The sequence below is a fragment of the Haliotis asinina genome, chromosome 16 (assembly GCF_037392515.1).
Source record: "Haliotis asinina isolate JCU_RB_2024 chromosome 16, JCU_Hal_asi_v2, whole genome shotgun sequence".
Taxonomy (NCBI): Eukaryota; Metazoa; Mollusca; class Gastropoda; order Lepetellida; family Haliotidae; genus Haliotis; species Haliotis asinina.
Window position 1 is genome coordinate 10918253 of NC_090295.1, and position 21523 is coordinate 10939775.

Sequence of the window (21523 nt, forward strand, 5' to 3'; positions counted from 1 at the left end):
TGTCGTGAGAGGTGACTAACGGGATCGGGTGGTCAATTGCTGATTCGGTTGGCACATGTCATCGGTTCCCAATTGCGCAGATCGATTCTCATGTTCTTGGTCACTGGATTGTCTGGTCCAGACTCGATTATTTACAGACCGCCGCCATATAGCTGGAATTTTGCTGAGTGCGGCGTAAAACTGAACTCACTCAGTCCAAATAAAAGTAAAACGTAAATGCTTCAGTCTACTGCTGCCCAACTAATCAGCATCGGAATATTTTGATTCAAGATTGGTCAAGAAATGTTCGATATATTTGTGCCCTTTGAACACTGGGACCTGATACACTGAAATCTTCTACTCTAAATCTACCTTATACAAATTGTGCAAAAATTAGCGCTGAATGCAAACTTTGAGATATAAACAGCGAGAAGGCTTTGCCATCGCTTTCAAATGAATATAATACAAGTACATGGTGTCGATGTTCTACTACACCGTATTAATTTAAAACCTATAGTTAATTTACACGCCTTTCAGTCGTTATTGTGCCTTAACTCTTTGCAAATTGTCACAAATGGCGGGTCCTATATTTAACGGGAACACGGAATGTCATCACTGGCTTTCAGCGATCCACTCAACATTTCACTGTACTTGCTTGTTTCCCCCAAGCGAATAATCGAGACTTATTATCTGCCGTCGACGTTTCCTAACGTTGCACAACACATTTGTTGCACTTTCGTCCTGTCGCCTACAATAACGCACGATCTACGCTTGCAAAGATAATGAAAGGACTCGCGTGTCTCTGGAACTAAGGCACAACAGCACATTGCCTTGAACTCTTTATAAAGGGTCAGTTCGCTGAACTGATCTTACTTCAAAATGGGGACGAATGTGGAGGAGACTACTGAAGAGTCTCATCTGAGAGAAAATGGTGAGAATCAATTCGCTTTTTTTCTTGAAAATTACAATCGAACCTTCATCCAAAAGAAAACTTTATAAAGACTTTGAAATATCGAGAAAATTTGCATTGTTCATTCTAAATGTGCGATAAATAAGGTTACAGACTGTCTCACAATAACCCTACACGGGCGTGACAGTGATTGAAACCTGTAACAATTAGCTTAGACACTATGTCAGCTTACAAAATTCACGATTCGTTTACAAAATTATAAGAAGCGACGAAAGGTTTCGGGTGGATATGTATGCCTTGGCTGATTATGGGCTGTTCGATTCCCAATACTCATAGTTGTGTTTCTTAACCGCAACAGGATCCGCTGAAAGTTAACACGAATAATAATTACACATTCAGAATGATTCTGTTTTTTCCATCAACATCAAGTCATATAACTGAAACGTAATCGCCGATACACCAACCTTGCCCATTTAAAAGTAAACTGTGCAAAACATTCAATAAAAAGAGTGGGTGAATATGCTTTTATGATCCATTGTCTGAAACAAAAGTGATTAGTTGTCTCTTGTGGGTATACGCAAATTGTTCCAAGATTTGAAATTGAACAGTTCAAAATGCTTCCTTTTGTAAATACTTTATTGCTCATTCTATTACCATAGAGCGCTTGTCAACACACTATGGATGTGACACTAAGTGCTTCTGCTGCTGCTATTACTACTGCTACTACCACTACATCTACTACTGCTGCTTCTACTACTGCTGCTACTACTACTACTGCTGCTGCCTCTACTACTACTACTACTACTACTACTGCTGCTGCTGCTGCTGCTACTACTACTACTACTGCTACTACTACTGCTGCTACTACTACTACTACTACTACTACTGCTACTACTAATCATGCATCCACCACTACACTGCTACTAGTGCTATAACAGCAAATACTACTACTACAACTACTGATACTATATTGCCGCTGCTACTACACTGCTACTACTACCACTACTGCTACTGCATCTGCTACAACTACCTCTACCACTTCTCCTCTGTCTACCAGAAAAACTCCTACCACTTCTCCTCTGTCTACCAGAACAACTCCTACCACGTGTGTAACTGAGGCAAACCACGCGTGTAATTCGGTAGCGTATGTTAAATGTTAGCCCAGTTCTACAAACCTATATAAATGTTTACCTAGTCGCGCATATTGCACGGTAACGGGACTACTGAATGGGTGGGTTTAGTTTCAAAGATAATATGGAATAAAATGGGATAGTGGGTGATTGAGCTTAGTTTTACGCAGTCTGTATCAATATTCCACCATTATAACAGACGCCAGAATGCTTCTTCACACATTGTACCCGTGTCTGGAATCGAAGCCAGGTGTTCGGCGTGACGAGCGAATGTTTTAACCATTAGGCTACCCCACCGTCCTACCTATTGCTTTAACCCGCATCAGCAAGTACTGCAGGTAATGGGGACTATCACATCACTCTTATGCAGTGGAGTCAAAACTGGAAAAAAAAACACAGTACGTGTTCGTAATGTCTCAAATCCATTTAGATGGTGGGTTCGCACCAAACATCCTGGTTTGATTCTCCACATGGGTTCAAGTCCAATTCTGATGTCCCTCACCTGAAAAATAGCTGATCCGTGAAGGTCACAGTTTTAACTTCTAAAGTTGACATAACTCGGTTTTAATTTTCTTACACCGTTAACATTTTTGAAGCACAAATCTGATCCCTTACCCGACTACATCCCCGCCATGACCTGGAATGGACATTGCAAAAATAAATACCCATTGATTATCTCCCTTTAATGACCTTGATCATTGCCTTTTGTCCCTTCTTGCTTCATATCCATTCCTTTATTAACTTGGAAAAATATGTAAAAGAAATTGGCTTATATCGCCACACCTATCGATGCACGTTTTCTTTCGGTTTCAGAGCAACATAATTAATTATGTTTTAGAAGACGCTGAAGTTAAACATGCTCTAGTCATTCTCAGGATCCCCCGGGGCGGTGGAGTACCCTATTGGTTAAAGCGCCCGCCCGTCACGCTGAAGATCCGTCTTCAATTCCCAACATGGGTAAAATGTGTGAAGCCCATTTCTGGTGTTCACCCGTCGAGATATTGCTGGAATTCTGCACAGAACCAGTCTCACTCTCTCAGTCATCTGTCACACATACGAACAGTGTCATTTCACGGTTCATTTAGCGATGCTTGAGAAAGCTCTGTGACTATATGTCCCTGTCTGCCCAGACGTGAATGGGTACCTCGTAAGGATGGGAAAGATACATAAAAATGGCGCGCATAGTGGCTGTACGAGTTGTATGTTCCCCAGGGAGTTGAGATTGAAAATACGATGTACCGTTGAGATGGACATCCTATCGGGGAAGAAACAAAGCGCTTTGAGCATGCATGTACATAAGATTGACTATAGCGCTACAGAGTTGGGACTGAAGGAAAGCTGAATCGGTTTATTCCAAATTGAAACACAAGATATCATATCCACCTCGGAATGTACACTAAGTTAATCTATCTCCTAATTAACACCAGCAATCATAAATATGACACATTTTTATGCAGTGTTTATATAATTTATATGCATTGTGTTGCAGCGCCTTGCCTGTTGTCCAAAAGATGGCTGCTGGCCTATATCTCCTTCATCTCGTTCATGTTTGTCTACGGCGTCAGGACCGACATCAGCGTCGCCATAGTCTGCATGGTCATTGACAACAAGACAGCGTCAACTGCCAACGTCTCCGACCCATTGTGCGTTGCCAACGCCAATGTCTCACAGGGATATGACGTAAGTAACATGTTATAATTAATTTCTCATACGTGTTTTGCGTCGAGATTTCTACTTTGGTACGAAATTGGTGCACTCATGTTGAGAATTACTGTAACATTTGAGCTAGATCGCAATGTCATTTAAGAATGACTGGGTCGGTATGGTTTTAGGCCACTTGTGGCAATATTCCACAGACTTCACGGCAGGGAATACAGAAATGGGCTTCAAACCCTGAATACATGTGAGGCATCGAACCCGGATCTTCAGCGTAAAAAGCGATCGTTTTATCCACTGACCGGTCCCAACGTCTCGGTGTGGAGGACACAGAGGCGAATAGGTCGTTGATGATCTAAGCAGCGTTCAAAACCGTCAGATTAGCTTGGCATAGCATAAACAAAATCACCCGGTATCCCCCGCAGTGATGTCTGCTAAAAGCGGCGAAAAACTAAACTCACTCACTCACTCAACGTAAACAGCCTGGTAAAGGCTTTCGTTTGGTTTGTTTTGTTTTGTTTTGTTTTGTTTGTTTTGTTTGTTTCTTTTTTTGTTTTTTGTCTTTTTGTAGTTTGTTGTTGTTGTTGTTTTTTTGTTTTTTGGGGTTTTTTGGGGGGTTTTTTTTGGGGGGGAGTTGTACGGGTAGCGCATCATGATGTTTTCCTCACTCGAAGCTGTTACAATAAATATTGGGTACACTCTTTTGCCATCTATACTCAACATATTATGAGATTGAATCGTTGAATTGGTGGCAATCCTAGATTTATTATTGATTATTAATTCGTTTTACTGTTCCTGTAAGTCTCATGGCGACCGCGCATGCACATGAGTAATAGATTTATGAAGAATGCAGCCAACAACATAAGTTCTGTGTTACCAACTCCTACCAACTCCAACGGGTGGTGGGGTAGGGAAGTAGTTTAAAGCGTTCGCCCGTCACGCCGAAGACCCGAGTTCGAATCCCCACATGAGTACAATATGTGAACCCGATTTTCTTGTGTCTCCCGCCGTGATATTGCTGGAATATTGCTAGAGGCAAACTAAACTCGCTCACCTCCCGCACACAGTACAAAACAGTTATAACGGGACGTCAGATTAATGTTTAGGGGGACTGTTACATTTGTGGAAGAATTACTCTCGAGAACGTTTATAGAGAAGGCTGCGCATGTATCGAAGACAAAATATCAGTTGATGGAAGCATGAAAATTATGATTTTGAAACAGTTAGTGAACATAAATACATATTTGAAATAGCTCGGTCGGACACTACAGATAAGAGTCACGAGTTGTTCTGGCTGGGATCACGTGGCTGGGAATGATGGCCCTGGCATATATGATGGCATATCTGGGCTGTTGTGTGTCAGTTTCATATCTGTAGTGTCATAACTATGATCATATGAAACCTGTGAGACATTCATCACTTTGCGATTTCATTCAACATGAAGATGACGTGATTGTATTCACAATATAATTGTTCGGTTGTACAACGAGTTAACATGAAATGAGTGAGAGTACTACTTTTGCAAAGAGAAAATCTCGATTGTTAAGGCTAAGTAAAAAAGTGAAATGTTTCTCGGGTGTCGGCGCGTCCCTTTTATTTGTTCGCGTAACAAGTTTTATTTTCCATTTGAACAACATAATTTTGACTTGGCCCGATCCTCCATTTGTCCACTATTGGAATGAGTGTCTGTAAGAACGAGTGTGACTGAATCTGCAACTCCTTAACACGTGCTAAACTTCCCAAGCTGTATTTCTGAGAGAAGAAAAAAATGTGTTCCTCCCGCTTCACTCATTTCTATCAAAGATAAAAAAAGTCCTAGCGCCCGTGTCACGTTTGAAAAATTGTGCCCGAGAAACGTTTTATTTTTGTGTGTGCAGCCTAAGTAAGGCTGAGGCGAGGTCAGTTTGAGCAGAGTTAGTGAGTTTAGTTTAGTGTTACGCCCCACTCAGCAATATTCCAGCCATGTGGCGGCGGTCTGTAAATAATCGAGTCTGGTACAGACAATCCAGTGATCAAGAGCATGAGCATCGATCTGCGCAAATGGGAACCGATGACATGTGTCAGCCAAGTCAGCGAGTCTGGCCACCCGATCCCGTTAGTCGCCTCTTACGACAAGCATATAGTCGCCTTTTGTGGAAAGCGTGGTTTGCTGAAGGCCTATTCTAACCCGGACCTTCACGGGTCTCAAGATTATTGTACTTATGTATCGACGTGGGAGTCCACTGATATTTCACAAAACGTTGGTCCGTGAACATTGTTCCCTCAAGTTGGTCGAGTAACTAGATATTTTATCGAAACCACAGAAACAGAGGACTGACATCTTGTATTTGTCTGGGCTGAGGGGTAGCCTAGTGGCTGAAGCGTTCAATTGCCCTGCCGAAGATCCGGGTCCTAAAGGTGAAGCTCTTAGTGCAGATCCCCGCACTGACTCACTCAACCACTCACTCACTCACAATTACACCTAACCATGCGGATGTGTGGGTGAACTTAGTGACACGTCCCCGTGTGCATTTCCTTTTAAAAAACTCTGAGCATACAGAAAAACACAAACTACTACAAATTATCATCAAAGATGATGACAGTTGTTTGTGTGTTTTGATAAAAATATTCTATTTTCAGTTTGCTAAAAGCGACGTAACGCCATACTCATTCACTCTGTTGTATCTTCCAGAGGGCGGAGTTCAATTGGAACAAGGGAGAACAATCCGGCCTTTTGTCAGCGTTCTATTACGGTTACATCTTTTCCCAAATCCCCGCTGGATGGCTTGCTGGGAGGTTTGGAGGGAAAATTGTGCTTGGAATTGGTTGGACCATTGGTGCCATAGCAACGCTGTTGACTCCAGTTGGGGCTAGGAAGAGTATTTATATTGTGTATGCACTCAGGGTAATCATTGGATTCTTTACGGTAAGATATTTTGTTGTGAATATATATTTCTTATAATGGTTCCTATCACATCCCTCCGCCGCTTTAATCTCAATCGTAACAGGCTGGACCCCTTTTACCATGACCCCCTTCACACTCGATGTTCATGTGGAGATCTTAATGTTTTAGTAGACACATAACTCGGGAACACGTTAGATGCTATTGACCCCGTTACTCTGTATCACAACAGACGGAATCCTAATAACCTTTGCCTTCTTTAGACAGGACATGTTAATGTGGACCGCGATAGACTAACACATAAATCGGGAACACGATGTCATTGACCCCGTTACTCTGGATCACAATATTAGACTATACCCTGTCAAAGTGGTAGCTGGAATTTTAGACATGTTCCTCTCACTTTGGACGTGAATTACTCGGACACTTCTTGACTAGAACGCGTTTAACTGGACCCTGCAAACATTGAAGCCCGTTAATCCGGAATTGAAGAATGGAAATAACTGCCCCTATGAATTTTGTATACTATAACATATATACTGTTAAATTAATCGATAATCCCGAAGAATTTCATGTAATAATTACAATTCACATTGAACGCATTCTTTCCGTAATATTTACAACAGAAGTTGAAACGTGTTACTGTTTCAGGGCGTATCTTATCCGGCGATGCAGTCAATGTGGGGAAGATGGGCCCCGCCCATGGAAAGAAGTAAACTCATCTCCCTGACCTTCTCGGGTAAACAAGCTTAAATCAATGCCCTTTCATTAACACCGGGTATCGGCCCTGATCTTCAGTGAACGATTCATATTAATTAAAATTAACACATATGGATTCGCTATATTCATTCATTCGTTCGTTCGTTCGTTCGTTCTTACATTTTCAAAATTTTATTTTTAGGTTCTTTCGTCGGAAACATTTTGACGTTTGTGATATCTGGTTACCTGTGTGCTGAAGGGTTTGACAATGGATGGGGATCCATATTTTACGTTATAGGTAATTACATCACTTTTATGCAGGGTGAGTGAGTAAGTTTAGTTTTACTCCGCTTTTAGCAATATTCCAGCAATATCACGGCGGAAGTACCAGAAATGGTTTTCACACATTTTACCCATATGGGGAATCGAACTCGGGTCTTTGGCGTGACGGGCGAACGCTTTACCCACTAAACTATACCAGCCACACCTAAACAGGAGCATTACAGACCGAGCACTCTTAAACTTTCAGAGAATGCGTGTATTATTCTTATTTTGGGTCACACACAGCATGACCTTACTCTATACGTACACCTGCACAGGGGCAGGTAACCTCCTGTGGATGATTGTATGGTTCATCTTCGTGGCCGACAGCCCATCGGATCACTCCTCCATCAGTGACGAAGAGCGCGACTACATCGTTAAGAGCATTGGCGACACCACAGAGCGGGTCTGTTTGTTAGTGTTTTTAAGCTGCACTCCAGCCTGTCGTCAATACATAATCGAATCTGCACCATGAAATCAGCTGTGAACTTCAAGAGTATGATCTACACAATCGGGATACAATAACATGTATCAACCAAGTCAGCGAGCCTGACCACCCGATCATTTTAGTCGCCTCTTACGACAAGCAGACCCGTGAAGGTCGCGAGGTAGAATGGGCCTTCAGCAACCCATGCTTGCCATAAAATGCGACTATGCTTGTCGTAAGTGGCGACTAACGGGATCTGGTGGTCAGGCTCGCTGACTTGGTTGACACATGTCATCGGTTCTCAATTTCGCAGACCGATGCTCATGTTGTTAATCACTGGATTGTCTAGTCCAGACTCGATTATTTAGAGACCGCCGCCATATGGCTGGAATATTGCTGAGTGGGGCGTAAAACTAAACTCACTCACTCACACTCACTCACTACGACAAGCATGGGTTACTGTGGGTTAATTTGGCACGGGTCTTTACAGCTACACACAATCGGTACGATGACAATACTGTTGTTATTTTCGGACTTATTAAATGGAAACAAAAGGAGAAACTAAGATCTTGACCTGACGACAGTTATTCACGTATTGTACTCGACCACAGGTAACTTCTACTCCATGGCGGGATATAGCAACATCACGACCTCTCTATGTCTGCGTCCTGTCCCACGTCTGTTTCAACTGGCTGTTGTACACCATCATGGCGGAAGTACCCTCCTTCCTGAAGGAGGTTCTCCACTTCGATGTGAAATCGGTAAAGATATTCATATTCCTTATGACTTGGTGAATTGTGCTCGAACTGTGAAACACTGTGTTAAAGGTAGGGTCAGGGAACATGGTTAAATAATTCACATTGACATCGTTGGTTGGTTACAATATCCGTGATCAAAGGACCACACGTAACGTCAGATAGTGCAAAGTCATCCACTGTGAAAATCACATTTCGATGCTACAACATTAGACCACTTTTAACTCATTGTACCGGTCTCATTTTGACCACACACCTTGTCGGTTAGCGTATCAACTGTTAAAAATCACATCTTGGAGACACGAAGTGAGTGCATGTAAATTACCCAACAAAAGTTTAAACACACATAAATCACTCACTATATATTATGTACATGTACAGTTACATGGAAGATTTATTCCTCCACTGACCTTGGGGAACCAGCAAATCTTATGCAGATAAACTGCACGCAGATCATGCATCAAATTGCTGAAAAGCATGTGCAAATATCGTGCCGCGTGCTGGTGTGAAATTTTGTATAGAATCCGGAAAATTTCAACGAGTTTCACCATTTCTTGAACTCATGACAATAATCTTTACAGCGTTAACAGTTTGTTTTGCAATACATCAGTCTACGTGAAACAGTTTTATTATACAGTAATTTTTTTTCAAACTATGGTTGAGAACAGTTGACTAAGTAAGTGAATATATTTTTACTAGTGTGTCTAAACAATTGATGGGTAATCTCTTACTACAATAGTATCAATTACAAGTCTTGTCCATAAATTGTATTTCCTGATCCAACCAGAACGGCCTGCTGTCGTCTGCTCCCTTCATGGCCATGTCTGTGACGTCACTAGGCGGTGGCCAGATAGCCGACTTCCTGCGTACGCACTATCTGAGCACCAAGATCACACGGAGAGGAGCTCAAGCTCTTGGTAAACATTATTGCTGGACAAGTCTAGAGATTACCCTATGAATGCATGGATTTTTTATGCGGGTGTTTCCTCTAAAACTGTCATCATCTGAAAGTTTTCGGTTCTTAGTGAAGCAAAGTGAGAGCTGATTCCCGCCATCGGGGACGGTCAAACACCAGTCTCAAAACATATCAAACTGGTTACAACCCAACCTATTCTAACTAACATCTTGCAGTTCCTTGAAACGAATGTGACCACTGCCATATGTTACTATCTGAGTGCATTGGGTTGTACTAACTGAATGGTACCAAGGTCATAAGGCACTAGAGTTGCTTCCCTTAGACGTTGCAGGATTTGATGTGTGATTACAGCATCTCCATGAATCATGGCCTGTTGGCAAACTCTTTGTGTTCTTTGTTATGATCATGTTGTTTTAATGAGGGTTCTGATATTACCAAAGTGGAGACACCCATGAACGTCCGGGGTAGCATAGGCTTTCAGCAACCCATGCTTGCCATGAAAGGCGACTATGCTTGTCCTAACAGGCGACTAACGGGATCGGGTGGTCTGACTTAGTTGACACGTGTCATTGGTTCTCAATTGCGCAGACTGATGGTCAAGCTGTTGATCACTGGATTATCTGGTCTATACTCGATTGTGTACAGATCGTCGCCATAGAGCTGGAATATTGCTGACTTCGGCGTAAACCTAAATTCACTCACTCACTCACCAAAGTGGAGGCAAAGCAATTAAAAAATCATACCGGTACCCATTTACTCAAGCATTTATATAATGTCAATAATCATTTCTAGCTTCTCCAGCCGATATATAGCTTGAATATTGCTAAAAGCATGGTAATGTTTATCTCAATCCCTTACTCTACATACATGCTGTAACAGTGACGTCTTGCTTGACAGCGTTCTTTGGTGCCAGTGGGTGCTTGCTTGGGACGGGCTTTGTGACCTGCAGCAACAGGTACGTCGGCGTCATCCTCCTGTGCGTCGCCGTCGGCTTCATGGGACTCTGCAACTCTGGGTTCATGGTTAACTTCGTCGAATTCGCCCCCAGGTGTGTCCTCATTTAGTATTTAAATAAATTTAATTAATCGCGAATAACACGTCTATCTCACAGCATACAGCTGGCGAACCAATATGAAGTATTCAACCAGCCAGACCCGGGTTCGATTCCCAACCGGTACAACGTGTGAAGCCTATTTCTTATACCATTGGGGTGAGTGAGTGAGACAGTGTAGTTGTACGCCACACTCAGCAATAAGCCAGCTATATGGCGGCGGTCTGTAAATAATCGAGTCTGGTACTGACAATCCAGTGATCAACAACATAAGCATCGACCTGCGCAATTGGGAACCGATGACACGTGTTAACCAAGTCAGCGAGACTGACCACCCGATCCCGTTAGTTGCCTCTTACGACAAGCATAGTCGTCTTGTGTGGCAAGCATGGGTTGCTGAAGGGATATTCTACCCCGGGACCTTCACGGGTCTGTACCATTGTCATGATATTGCAGGAATACTTACATTGATGAGCCGTAAAACCACACTCACTCACACTGTATAGTGGAGTAACCCGGTTGCTAAAGAGTTCGCTCGTCACGCTATAAACCCGGGTTCGATTCCAAAAATGGGTACAATGTGTGAAGCCCACTTCTGGTGTTCCCCGCCGTGAAAATTGGTTGCAGCGTTCGAAATAATCGCCGGCCCGGAGGCGCAGCGCCTGTTGTTATTCTATCGGGTCGGCAGTGTCAAATATTTGCAAGCCTTTGTGGCCTTAAGTAAATTACCTGTCTTTCCTCAACTAGAATCTTTCCTTTGTTTTCTTTTTTTTTTCTTTCAGTGACGTTCGGGAATCACCCATGATCATCATGTTACGATAAAAACGCCTCTGTGTCATGGGCTTCTCTGATTAATTTGTAGAAACAGTGTGAAACTGTGTAAAAGTGAAGTCTATTTCAGTAATATTGGTTTGACAAAATGGGCCTGCAGAAATTATTCAGGGCCTGTAGATTTTAAAGCCTGCAGGCGGTAGCAGGACCTGATGGTCAACTGGCAAATTAAATTAAATTTGCAAATTATTGCAAACACCGACTGGTTGTAAATTGCTAGAAGCGGCATAAAATCATAGTCACTCACACTGTACATCTGGATGAAAGATTGAGTGAGTGAGTGAGTTTAGTTTTACGCCGCATTTTAGCAATATTCCAGCAATATCACGGCGGGGGACACCAGAAAATGGGCTTCACACATTGTACCCATATGGGGAATCGAACCCGGGTCTTCGGCGTGACGAGCGAACGCTTTAACCATTAGGCTACCCCACCGCCCCTGAAAGATTGAAATGTTCTATCTATGCCAGATATGCTGGAATTCTTTTCGGAATATCCAACCTGTTTGCCACAATACCCGGAATGACGGCGCCATTGGCTGTTGGGGCGCTTACACCAAACGTAAGTAACTTAAACAGGTGTAAGATTGTAACAGAGTTGTAAAACGTAACTTCTTTGATCAAGATTCAGACTCTAAACTGCCACCTCCTTAGATCCTAAAAATCTAACCATTGCAAAAATTCTCGCACCATTTACGCAAGGTTCGATCACTTACCATTACTTTACATTCAATAGCAACATTAAGAGTTCCCGGGCTCACTGACAGTGTGAACCTTTGTTATACCACTGATATTTAGAGGTATCTCCCTTGGACGGTAAGAGCTTAATTATCGCACTCATCACAACTCGCCCCGTTCCTTAACCTCCGAAAAGAGCCATTCTATTTACACATGGGTACATCTCTTCTTTAAACTAAAATAGAACACAGTTTCTGACCAACTTGTTCGGCCGACTTTACGAGCAAAGGAAGTTGAACACTGGAAGCTGAACACATCAAACCTAGTTCGGCACCAAATGTCACCTACTTGAATATACCTATACACACATTAGCAGAAGTCATGGTGATAAAAATTACAGCACTGAATATGAAAAATTATGGTCAGGTTTAATTACTAGATGGAAGCGTTTTTAAAAAAAACATAAACAATATTTAATCCAGCCACAGCTGTCACATATATCTGTCTCTGCGGTACTCGCCACGGGAGCATGTGATTTGATTTACTGTCGTGTGTTAAACTTATGTACAGAACATTGCTTGTTAATTTTAGGAGGTAGAAATTGGATAACGTGTGCAGAGAGAAAGGGACATTGGTAGTTGAATCCACCCAGATTCATACCAACAAGTTTTATAAGCGTTACCTCCTGACTGCGGCTTTAGGGAACAAAACAAGAACCGTGCCAAAGGGAGGATATTGCATCTCAGTTGCGTATCTATGATCAATCTATGACAAGGTATTTCTTGTGGGCACTTGAAACAGTCAAGCACGCCCACACGCCCATACGCACGCACGCACAATAACCTTGAACGCGACCTCAAACCCCATTTCAGCTCGCCATAACCATATTAGACCTTGTTTGGAAGTATCGCATCATGCCATCATAAAGACGTCATGGCCAAACTGAGTGAGTGAGTGTTCGTAATCAACCCTGAGTGTTTCTTGACTACGAATCACTCCCTCTCAAGCATTCAACCATTTACGCTTGCGAAGAAAGGAGTGGTGCTTTATGGATGGTAGCTCCTTGATCATATTATGATTCGACGGTTGGATATAGGTTATTTCAACATTATATAGAAGCTTGACAACGATAGAAGATCAGTAATATGACAACTTCATCATGACAAAATAAAGAAGTTGTCATCCATAAATTTGTCTTTATGGATGGTAGCTCCTTGATCATATTATGATTCGACGGTTGGATATAGGTTATTTCAACATTACATAGAAGCTTGACAACGATATAAGATCAGTAATATGACAACTTCATCATGACAAAATAAAGAAGTTGTCATCCATAAATTTGTCTTTATGGATGGTAGCTCCTTGATCATATTATGATTCGACGGTTGGATATAGGTTATTTCAACATTACATAGAAGCTTGACAACGATATAAGATCAGTAATATGACAACTTCATCATGACAAAATAAAGAAGTTGTCATCCATAAATTTGTCTTTATGGATGGTAGCTCCTTGATCATATTATGATTCGACGGTTGGATATAGGTTATTTCAACATTATATAGAAGCTTGACAACGATAGAAGATCAGTAATATGACAACTTCATCATGACAAAATAAAGAAGTTGTCATCCATAAATTTGTCTTTATGGATGGTAGCTCCTTGATCATATTATGATTCGACGGTCGGATATAGGTTATTTCAACATTATATAGAAGCTTGACAACGATATAAGATCAGTAATATGACAACTTCATCATGACAAAATAAAGAAGTTGTCATCCATAAATTTGTCTTTATGGATGGTAGCTCCTTGATCATATTATGATTCGACGGTCGGATATAGGTTATTTCAACATTATATAGAAGCTTGACAACGATATAAGATCAGTAATATGACAACTTCATCATGACAAAATAAAGAAGTTGTCATCCATAAATTTGTCTTTATGGATGGTAGCTCCTTGATCATATTATGATTCGACGGTCGGATATAGGTTATTTCAACATTATATAGAAGCTTGACAACGATATAAGATCAGTAATATGACAACTTCATCATGACAAAATAAAGAAGTTGTCATCCATAAATTTGTCTTTATGGATGGTAGCTCCTTGATCATATTATGATTCGACGGTCGGATATAGGTTATTTCAACATTATATAGAAGCTTGACAACGATATAAGATCAGTAATATGACAACTTCATCATGACAAAATAAAGAAGTTGTCATCCATAAATTTGTCTTTATGGATGGTAGCTCCTTGATCATATTATGATTCGACGGTTGGATATAGGTTATTTCAACATTACATAGAAGCTTGACAAGGATAGAAGATCAGTAATATGACAACTTCATCATGACAAAATAAAGAAGTTGTCATCCATAAATTTGTCTTTATGGATGGTAGCTCCTTGATCATATTATGATTCGACGGTTGGATATAGGTTATTTCAACATTATATAGAAGCTTGACAACGATAGAAGATCAGTAATATGACAACTTCATCATGACAAAATAAAGAAGTTGTCATCCATAAATTTGTCTTTATGGATGGTAGCTCCTTGATCATATTATGATTCGACGGTTGGATATAGGTTATTTCAACATTATATAGAAGCTTGACAACGATAGAAGATCAGTAATATGACAACTTCATCATGACAAAATAAAGAAGTTGTCATCCATAAATTTGTCTTTATGGATGGTAGCTCCTTGATCATATTATGATTCGACGGTCGGATATAGGTTATTTCAACATTACATAGAAGCTTGACAACGATAGAAGATCAGTAATATGACAACTTCATCATGACAAAATAAAGAAGTTGTCATCCATAAATTTGTCTTTATGGATGGTAGCTCCTTGATCATATTATGATTCGACGGTCGGATATAGGTTATTTCAACATTACATAGAAGCTTGACAACGATATAAGATCAGTAATATGACAACTTCATCATGACAAAATAAAGAAGTTGTCATCCATAAATTTGTCTTTATGGATGGTAGCTCCTTGATCATATTATGATTCGACGGTCGGATATAGGTTATTTCAACATTATATAGAAGCTTGACAACGATAGAAGATCAGTAATATGACAACTTCATCATGACAAAATAAAGAAGTTGTCATCCATAAATTTGTCTTTATGGATGGTAGCTCCTTGATCATATTATGATTCGACGGTTGGATATAGGTTATTTCAACATTATATAGAAGCTTGACAACGATAGAAGATCAGTAATATGACAACTTCATCATGACAAAATAAAGAAGTTGTCATCCATAAATTTGTCTTTATGGATGGTAGCTCCTTGATCATATTATGATTCGACGGTTGGATATAGGTTATTTCAACATTATATAGAAGCTTGACAACGATAGAAGATCAGTAATATGACAACTTCATCATGACAAAATAAAGAAGTTGTCATCCATAAATTTGTCTTTATGGATGGTAGCTCCTTGATCATATTATGATTCGACGGTCGGATATAGGTTATTTCAACATTACATAGAAGCTTGACAACGATAGAAGATCAGTAATATGACAACTTCATCATGACAAAATAAAGAAGTTGTCATCCATAAATTTGTCTTTATGGATGGTAGCTCCTTGATCATATTATGATTCGACGGTCGGATATAGGTTATTTCAACATTACATAGAAGCTTGACAACGATATAAGATCAGTAATATGACAACTTCATCATGACAAAATAAAGAAGTTGTCATCCATAAATTTGTCTTTATGGATGGTAGCTCCTTGATCATATTATGATTCGACGGTCGGATATAGGTTATTTCAACATTATATAGAAGCTTGACAACGATAGAAGATCAGTAATATGACAACTTCATCATGACAAAATAAAGAAGTTGTCATCCATAAATTTGTCTTTATGGATGGTAGCTCCTTGATCATATTATGATTCGACGGTCGGATATAGGTTATTTCAACATTATATAGAAGCTTGACAACGATAGAAGATCAGTAATATGACAACTTCATCATGACAAAATAAAGAAGTTGTCATCCATAAATTTGTCTTTATGGATGGTAGCTCCTTGATCATATTATGATTCGACGGTTGGATATAGGTTATTTCAACATTATATAGAAGCTTGACAACGATAGAAGATCAGTAATATGACAACTTCATCATGACAAAATAAAGAAGTTGTCATCCATAAATTTGTCTTTATGGATGGTAGCTCCTTGATCATATTATGATTCGACGGTTGGATATAGGTTATTTCAACACTATATAGAAGCTTGACAACGATAGAAGATCAGTAATATGACAACTTCATCATGACAAAATAAAGAAGTTGTCATCCATAAATTTGTCTTTATGGATGGTAGCTCCTTGATCATATTATGATTCGACGGTTGGATATAGGTTATTTCAACACTATATAGAAGCTTGACAACGATAGAAGATCAGTAATATGACAACTTCATCATGACAAAATAAAGAAGTTGTCATCCATAAATTTGTCTTTATGGATGGTAGCTCCTTGATCATATTATGATTCGACGGTCGGATATAGGTTATTTCAACATTATATAGAAGCTTGACAACGATAGAAGATCAGTAATATGACAACTTCATCATGACAAAATAAAGAAGTTGTCATCCATAAATTTGTCTTTATGGATGGTAGCTCCTTGATCATATTATGATTCGACGGTTGGATATAGGTTATTTCAACATTATATAGAAGCTTGACAACGATAGAAGATCAGTAATATGACAACTTCATCATGACAAAATAAAGAAGTTGTCATCCATAAATTTGTCTTTATGGATGGTAGCTCCTTGATCATATTATGATTCGACGGTTGGATATAGGTTATTTCAACATTATATAGAAGCTTGACAACGATAGAAGATCAGTAATATGACAACTTCATCATGACAAAATAAAGAAGTTGTCATCCATAAATTTGTCTTTATGGATGGTAGCTCCTTGATCATATTATGATTCGACGGTTGGATATAGGTTATTTCAACATTATATAGAAGCTTGACAAGGATAGAAGATCAGTAATATGACAACTTCATCATGACAAAATAAAGAAGTTGTCATCCATAAATTTGTCTTTATGGATGGTAGCTCCTTGATCATATTATGATTCGACGGTTGGATATAGGTTATTTCAACATTATATAGAAGCTTGACAACGATAGAAGATCAGTAATATGACAACTTCATCATGACAAAATAAAGAAGTTGTCATCCATAAATTTGTCTTTATGGATGGTAGCTCCTTGATCATATTATGATTCGACGGTTGGATATAGGTTATTTCAACATTATATAGAAGCTTGACAACGATAGAAGATCAGTAATATGACAACTTCATCATGACAAAATAAAGAAGTTGTCATCCATAAATTTGTCTTTATGGATGGTAGCTCCTTGATCATATTATGATTCGACGGTTGGATATAGGTTATTTCAACATTACATAGAAGCTTGACAACGATAGAAGATCAGTAATATGACAACTTCATCATGACAAAATAAAGAAGTTGTCATCCATAAATTTGTCTTTATGGATGGTAGCTCCTTGATCATATTATGATTCGACGGTCGGATGTAGGTTATTTCAACATTACATAGAAGCTTGACAACGATAGAAGATCAGTAATATGACAACTTCATCATGACAAAATAAAGAAGTTGTCATCCATAAATTTGTCTTTATGGATGGTAGCTCCTTGATCATATTATGATTCGACGGTTGGATATAGGTTATTTCAACATTATATAGAAGCTTGACAACGATATAAGATCAGTAATATGACAACTTCATCATGACAAAATAAAGAAGTTGTCATCCATAAATTTGTCTTTATGGATGGTAGCTCCTTGATCATATTATGATTCGACGGTTGGATATAGGTTATTTCAACATTACATAGAAGCTTGACAACGATAGAAGATCAGTAATATGACAACTTCATCATGACAAAATAAAGAAGTTGTCATCCATAAATTTGTCTTTATGGATGGTAGCTCCTTGATCATATTATGATTCGACGGTTGGATATAGGTTATTTCAACATTATATAGAAGCTTGACAACGATATAAGATCAGTAATATGACAACTTCATCATGACAAAATAAAGAAGTTGTCATCCATAAATTTGTCTTTATGGATGGTAGCTCCTTGATCATATTATGATTCGACGGTCGGATATAGGTTATTTCAACATTACATAGAAGCTTGACAACGATAGAAGATCAGTAATATGACAACTTCATCATGACAAAATAAAGAAGTTGTCATCCATAAATTTGTCTTTATGGATGGTAGCTCCTTGATCATATTATGATTCGACGGTTGGATATAGGTTATTTCAACATTACATAGAAGCTTGACAACGATAGAAGATCAGTAATATGACAACTTCATCATGACAAAATAAAGAAGTTGTCATCCATAAATTTGTCTTTATGGATGGTAGCTCCTTGATCATATTATGATTCGACGGTTGGATATAGGTTATTTCAACATTACATAGAAGCTTGACAACGATAGAAGATCAGTAATATGACAACTTCATCATGACAAAATAAAGAAGTTGTCATCCATAAATTTGTCTTTATGGATGGTAGCTCCTTGATCATATTATGATTCGACGGTTGGATATAGGTTATTTCAACATTATATAGAAGCTTGACAACGATAGAAGATCAGTAATATGACAACTTCATCATGACAAAATAAAGAAGTTGTCATCCATAAATTTGTCTTTATGGATGGTAGCTCCTTGATCATATTATGATTCGACGGTTGGATATAGGTTATTTCAACATTATATAGAAGCTTGACAACGATAGAAGATCAGTAATATGACAACTTCATCATGACAAAATAAAGAAGTTGTCATCCATAAATTTGTCTTTATGGATGGTAGCTCCTTGATCATATTATGATTCGACGGTTGGATATAGGTTATTTCAACATTATATAGAAGCTTGACAACGATATAAGATCAGTAATATGACAACTTCATCATGACAAAATAAAGAAGTTGTCATCCATAAATTTGTCTTTATGGATGGTAGCTCCTTGATCATATTATGATTCGACGGTCGGATATAGGTTATTTCAACATTACATAGAAGCTTGACAACGATATAAGATCAGTAATATGACAACTTCATCATGACAAAATAAAGAAGTTGTCATCCATAAATTTGTCATACTTTCTTTATTATTCATCATCTTCAAACATGCCAATCAAAAGGATAATTTGATCTTGCATTGCATCGTGATATGATAAAGAAGCTGTCATCTATGAATTATCACATTTTCCATGTTATTCATCAACTTGAAAATGCCAATAAAAACATCATTTAAATAATCTATATTTGCGTTGCAGGCCACGCAAGAGGAATGGCAGGTTGTGTTTTACATCTGTTCGGGATTCGGTCTTGTCGGGGCCCTCGTTTTCACATTTTTCTCTGAGTTCGAAGTTCAGGCATGGGCACGTGATAACGTTGAACTTGACCTTCACGACGTAGGCATGGACGACAATCCAATGAAAGTGAAAAACGGTGATGCGACAAAGTCTGGAATTCAAAACGAAGGATTTGTGGAGAATGGAACAACATAATCGCCCTAAAAAATAACAAAAGATTATTTCAGATGAAGCCCGCCATTCCAGTCGCTAACGTATTCCGTTTATTTGATGTGATAAACATTGCTAGGTATTTGCAATTTCGTAACTAAATACACGTTCCCAAAAGTTTTTGTCCTGAAGGCGAGAGTTCATGTTAAGCAGGGTCCGGAGTGTCCGGGTTGTCGAGGTTTCATTGTGCTCTGTTTCCATGACATTCCTGAAGAACTGCTGTGAACAATGTTAGTAACGAACCCGCATGTAACGAACTGATATAAAGAACTGACCTCTGTCCCGAACTCATGCCTTGTATTGTACAGTCGAAATACGTGAACAAGGTCCTTTAGAGATCGTTATGACGTTACGTTAATGTATGACAAAGTGCCCACGATGATCATAAATTATGAACTGTCCCTTAAATTTTATTGCGTCTTTGGGCAATGATATTTCTACTTCAAACTGCGTTAAATGCGACCTTCCGCTACTTCGCTTGTGACGTCACCCACTGTTCATGGTGTCACAGGAATTGTTTCTGCATATAATCTTACCAGCCACAGATTTAACTAAATATGAAGAAAATTTGAAGAACAGGTTTGACTGTTGTGCCTCTTTAATCCTTGAAATAAAGTGAAAATAAGAAATACTGACCAAATATCATCTCTGTGCGTGCAAGTGTGTGCAAAGAGAGAAGGAGTGAATATCAGTTGTTTGCGATATTTGTTTGTTTGTATAGATATTTAATTTGTCCTGTAATCTGTCACTATGTATGATCTCGCGTTTACCTTGAAAAGAAGATTGTCAATCAGATCACGAAATGTGTACAGCAACTGCTTCGTGGTTCGCTTGTCACGCTGAAGGCATTTGTGATATATGCTGGAATATTGCTAAAAGGGGCGTGAAACTAAACTCACTCACCCATTATGGTTCCTTAGACCAAAAGGAACTGGGTTGTCACTCTCGCTGGCTTAGCTGACACGTCATCATATCCCATTTCTGTAGATCGATACTCATGACACTGGTCTTTGGTATACACACACGCGCGCGCACACACAGACACACACACACACATACACACACACGCAACTGACAGACAAACGTACCTCAATGCATACAAAAAGCAGTGATCATAACACTGTACATACATGCGTAATTATTTCCACATTGAAGCTAAACCATACATAACTTGTACATGGATATCAAAAAGGTTCATTAAGAAACAAGTAAAAATACAGAACATTTCTGAAAAAACATTCAGCCTCTATATAGCTGATTTCTTTCACAGTGTAGCGTGCGCGCGTGTGTGTATGTGCATGTGTGTCTGTCTGTGTGTGTTGTACATGCATACTTACATTTAATAATACGCATTTGGGGTCAAAACTCATATGAATGATTTTTGAGCTCCTGAACCAGATCCACTGGTGACAATGGACAACGGGTACACGTTCGAACGCAAACGCACACACACGCACGCGCACACGCAGTAATCTGAATTCTCGTGTGTGTAGAAAGAGTACGGGTACACTTTAGTACACTATCGGGATGACTTTGGAACACATCTTCACAGTCGTAGCCATATTTCTGCGATTTCTTTAAAATTGCCGTGTAAACTGATGAAGACGAGTCTTTACAAACGCATT

General features: G+C 39.3%; 1 protein-coding gene across 1 annotated transcript; it reads left to right on the forward strand.

The window, feature by feature from the left end:
- The first annotated feature begins 649 nt into the window (after positions 1–649).
- LOC137267970 (uncharacterized transporter slc-17.2-like) lies at positions 650–20527 on the forward strand. The gene is made up of 11 exons (XM_067802429.1): positions 650–910; positions 3509–3699; positions 6347–6580; positions 7208–7295; positions 7458–7553; positions 7855–7982; positions 8615–8764; positions 9546–9675; positions 10572–10722; positions 12027–12117; positions 19650–20527. The coding sequence occupies exons 1-11, from the start codon at positions 859–861 to the stop codon at positions 19881–19883; spliced, it is 1545 nt and encodes a 514-aa protein (XP_067658530.1). The 5' UTR covers positions 650–858; the 3' UTR covers positions 19884–20527.
- The last annotated feature ends 996 nt before the right edge of the window (positions 20528–21523 follow it).

Bases quoted from the DNA above. Each gene is read 5' to 3' on its own strand.
- LOC137267970 (XM_067802429.1), top strand. From the start codon at position 859: ATGGGGACGAATGTGGAGGAGACTACTGAAGAGTCTCATCTGAGAGAA. The intron at 3,700-6,346 runs GTAAGTAACATG...TGTATCTTCCAG, and splicing joins ATGTCTCACAGGGATATGAC to AGGGCGGAGTTCAATTGGAA. The intron at 12,118-19,649 runs GTAAGTAACTTA...TTTGCGTTGCAG, and splicing joins TTGGGGCGCTTACACCAAAC to GCCACGCAAGAGGAATGGCA.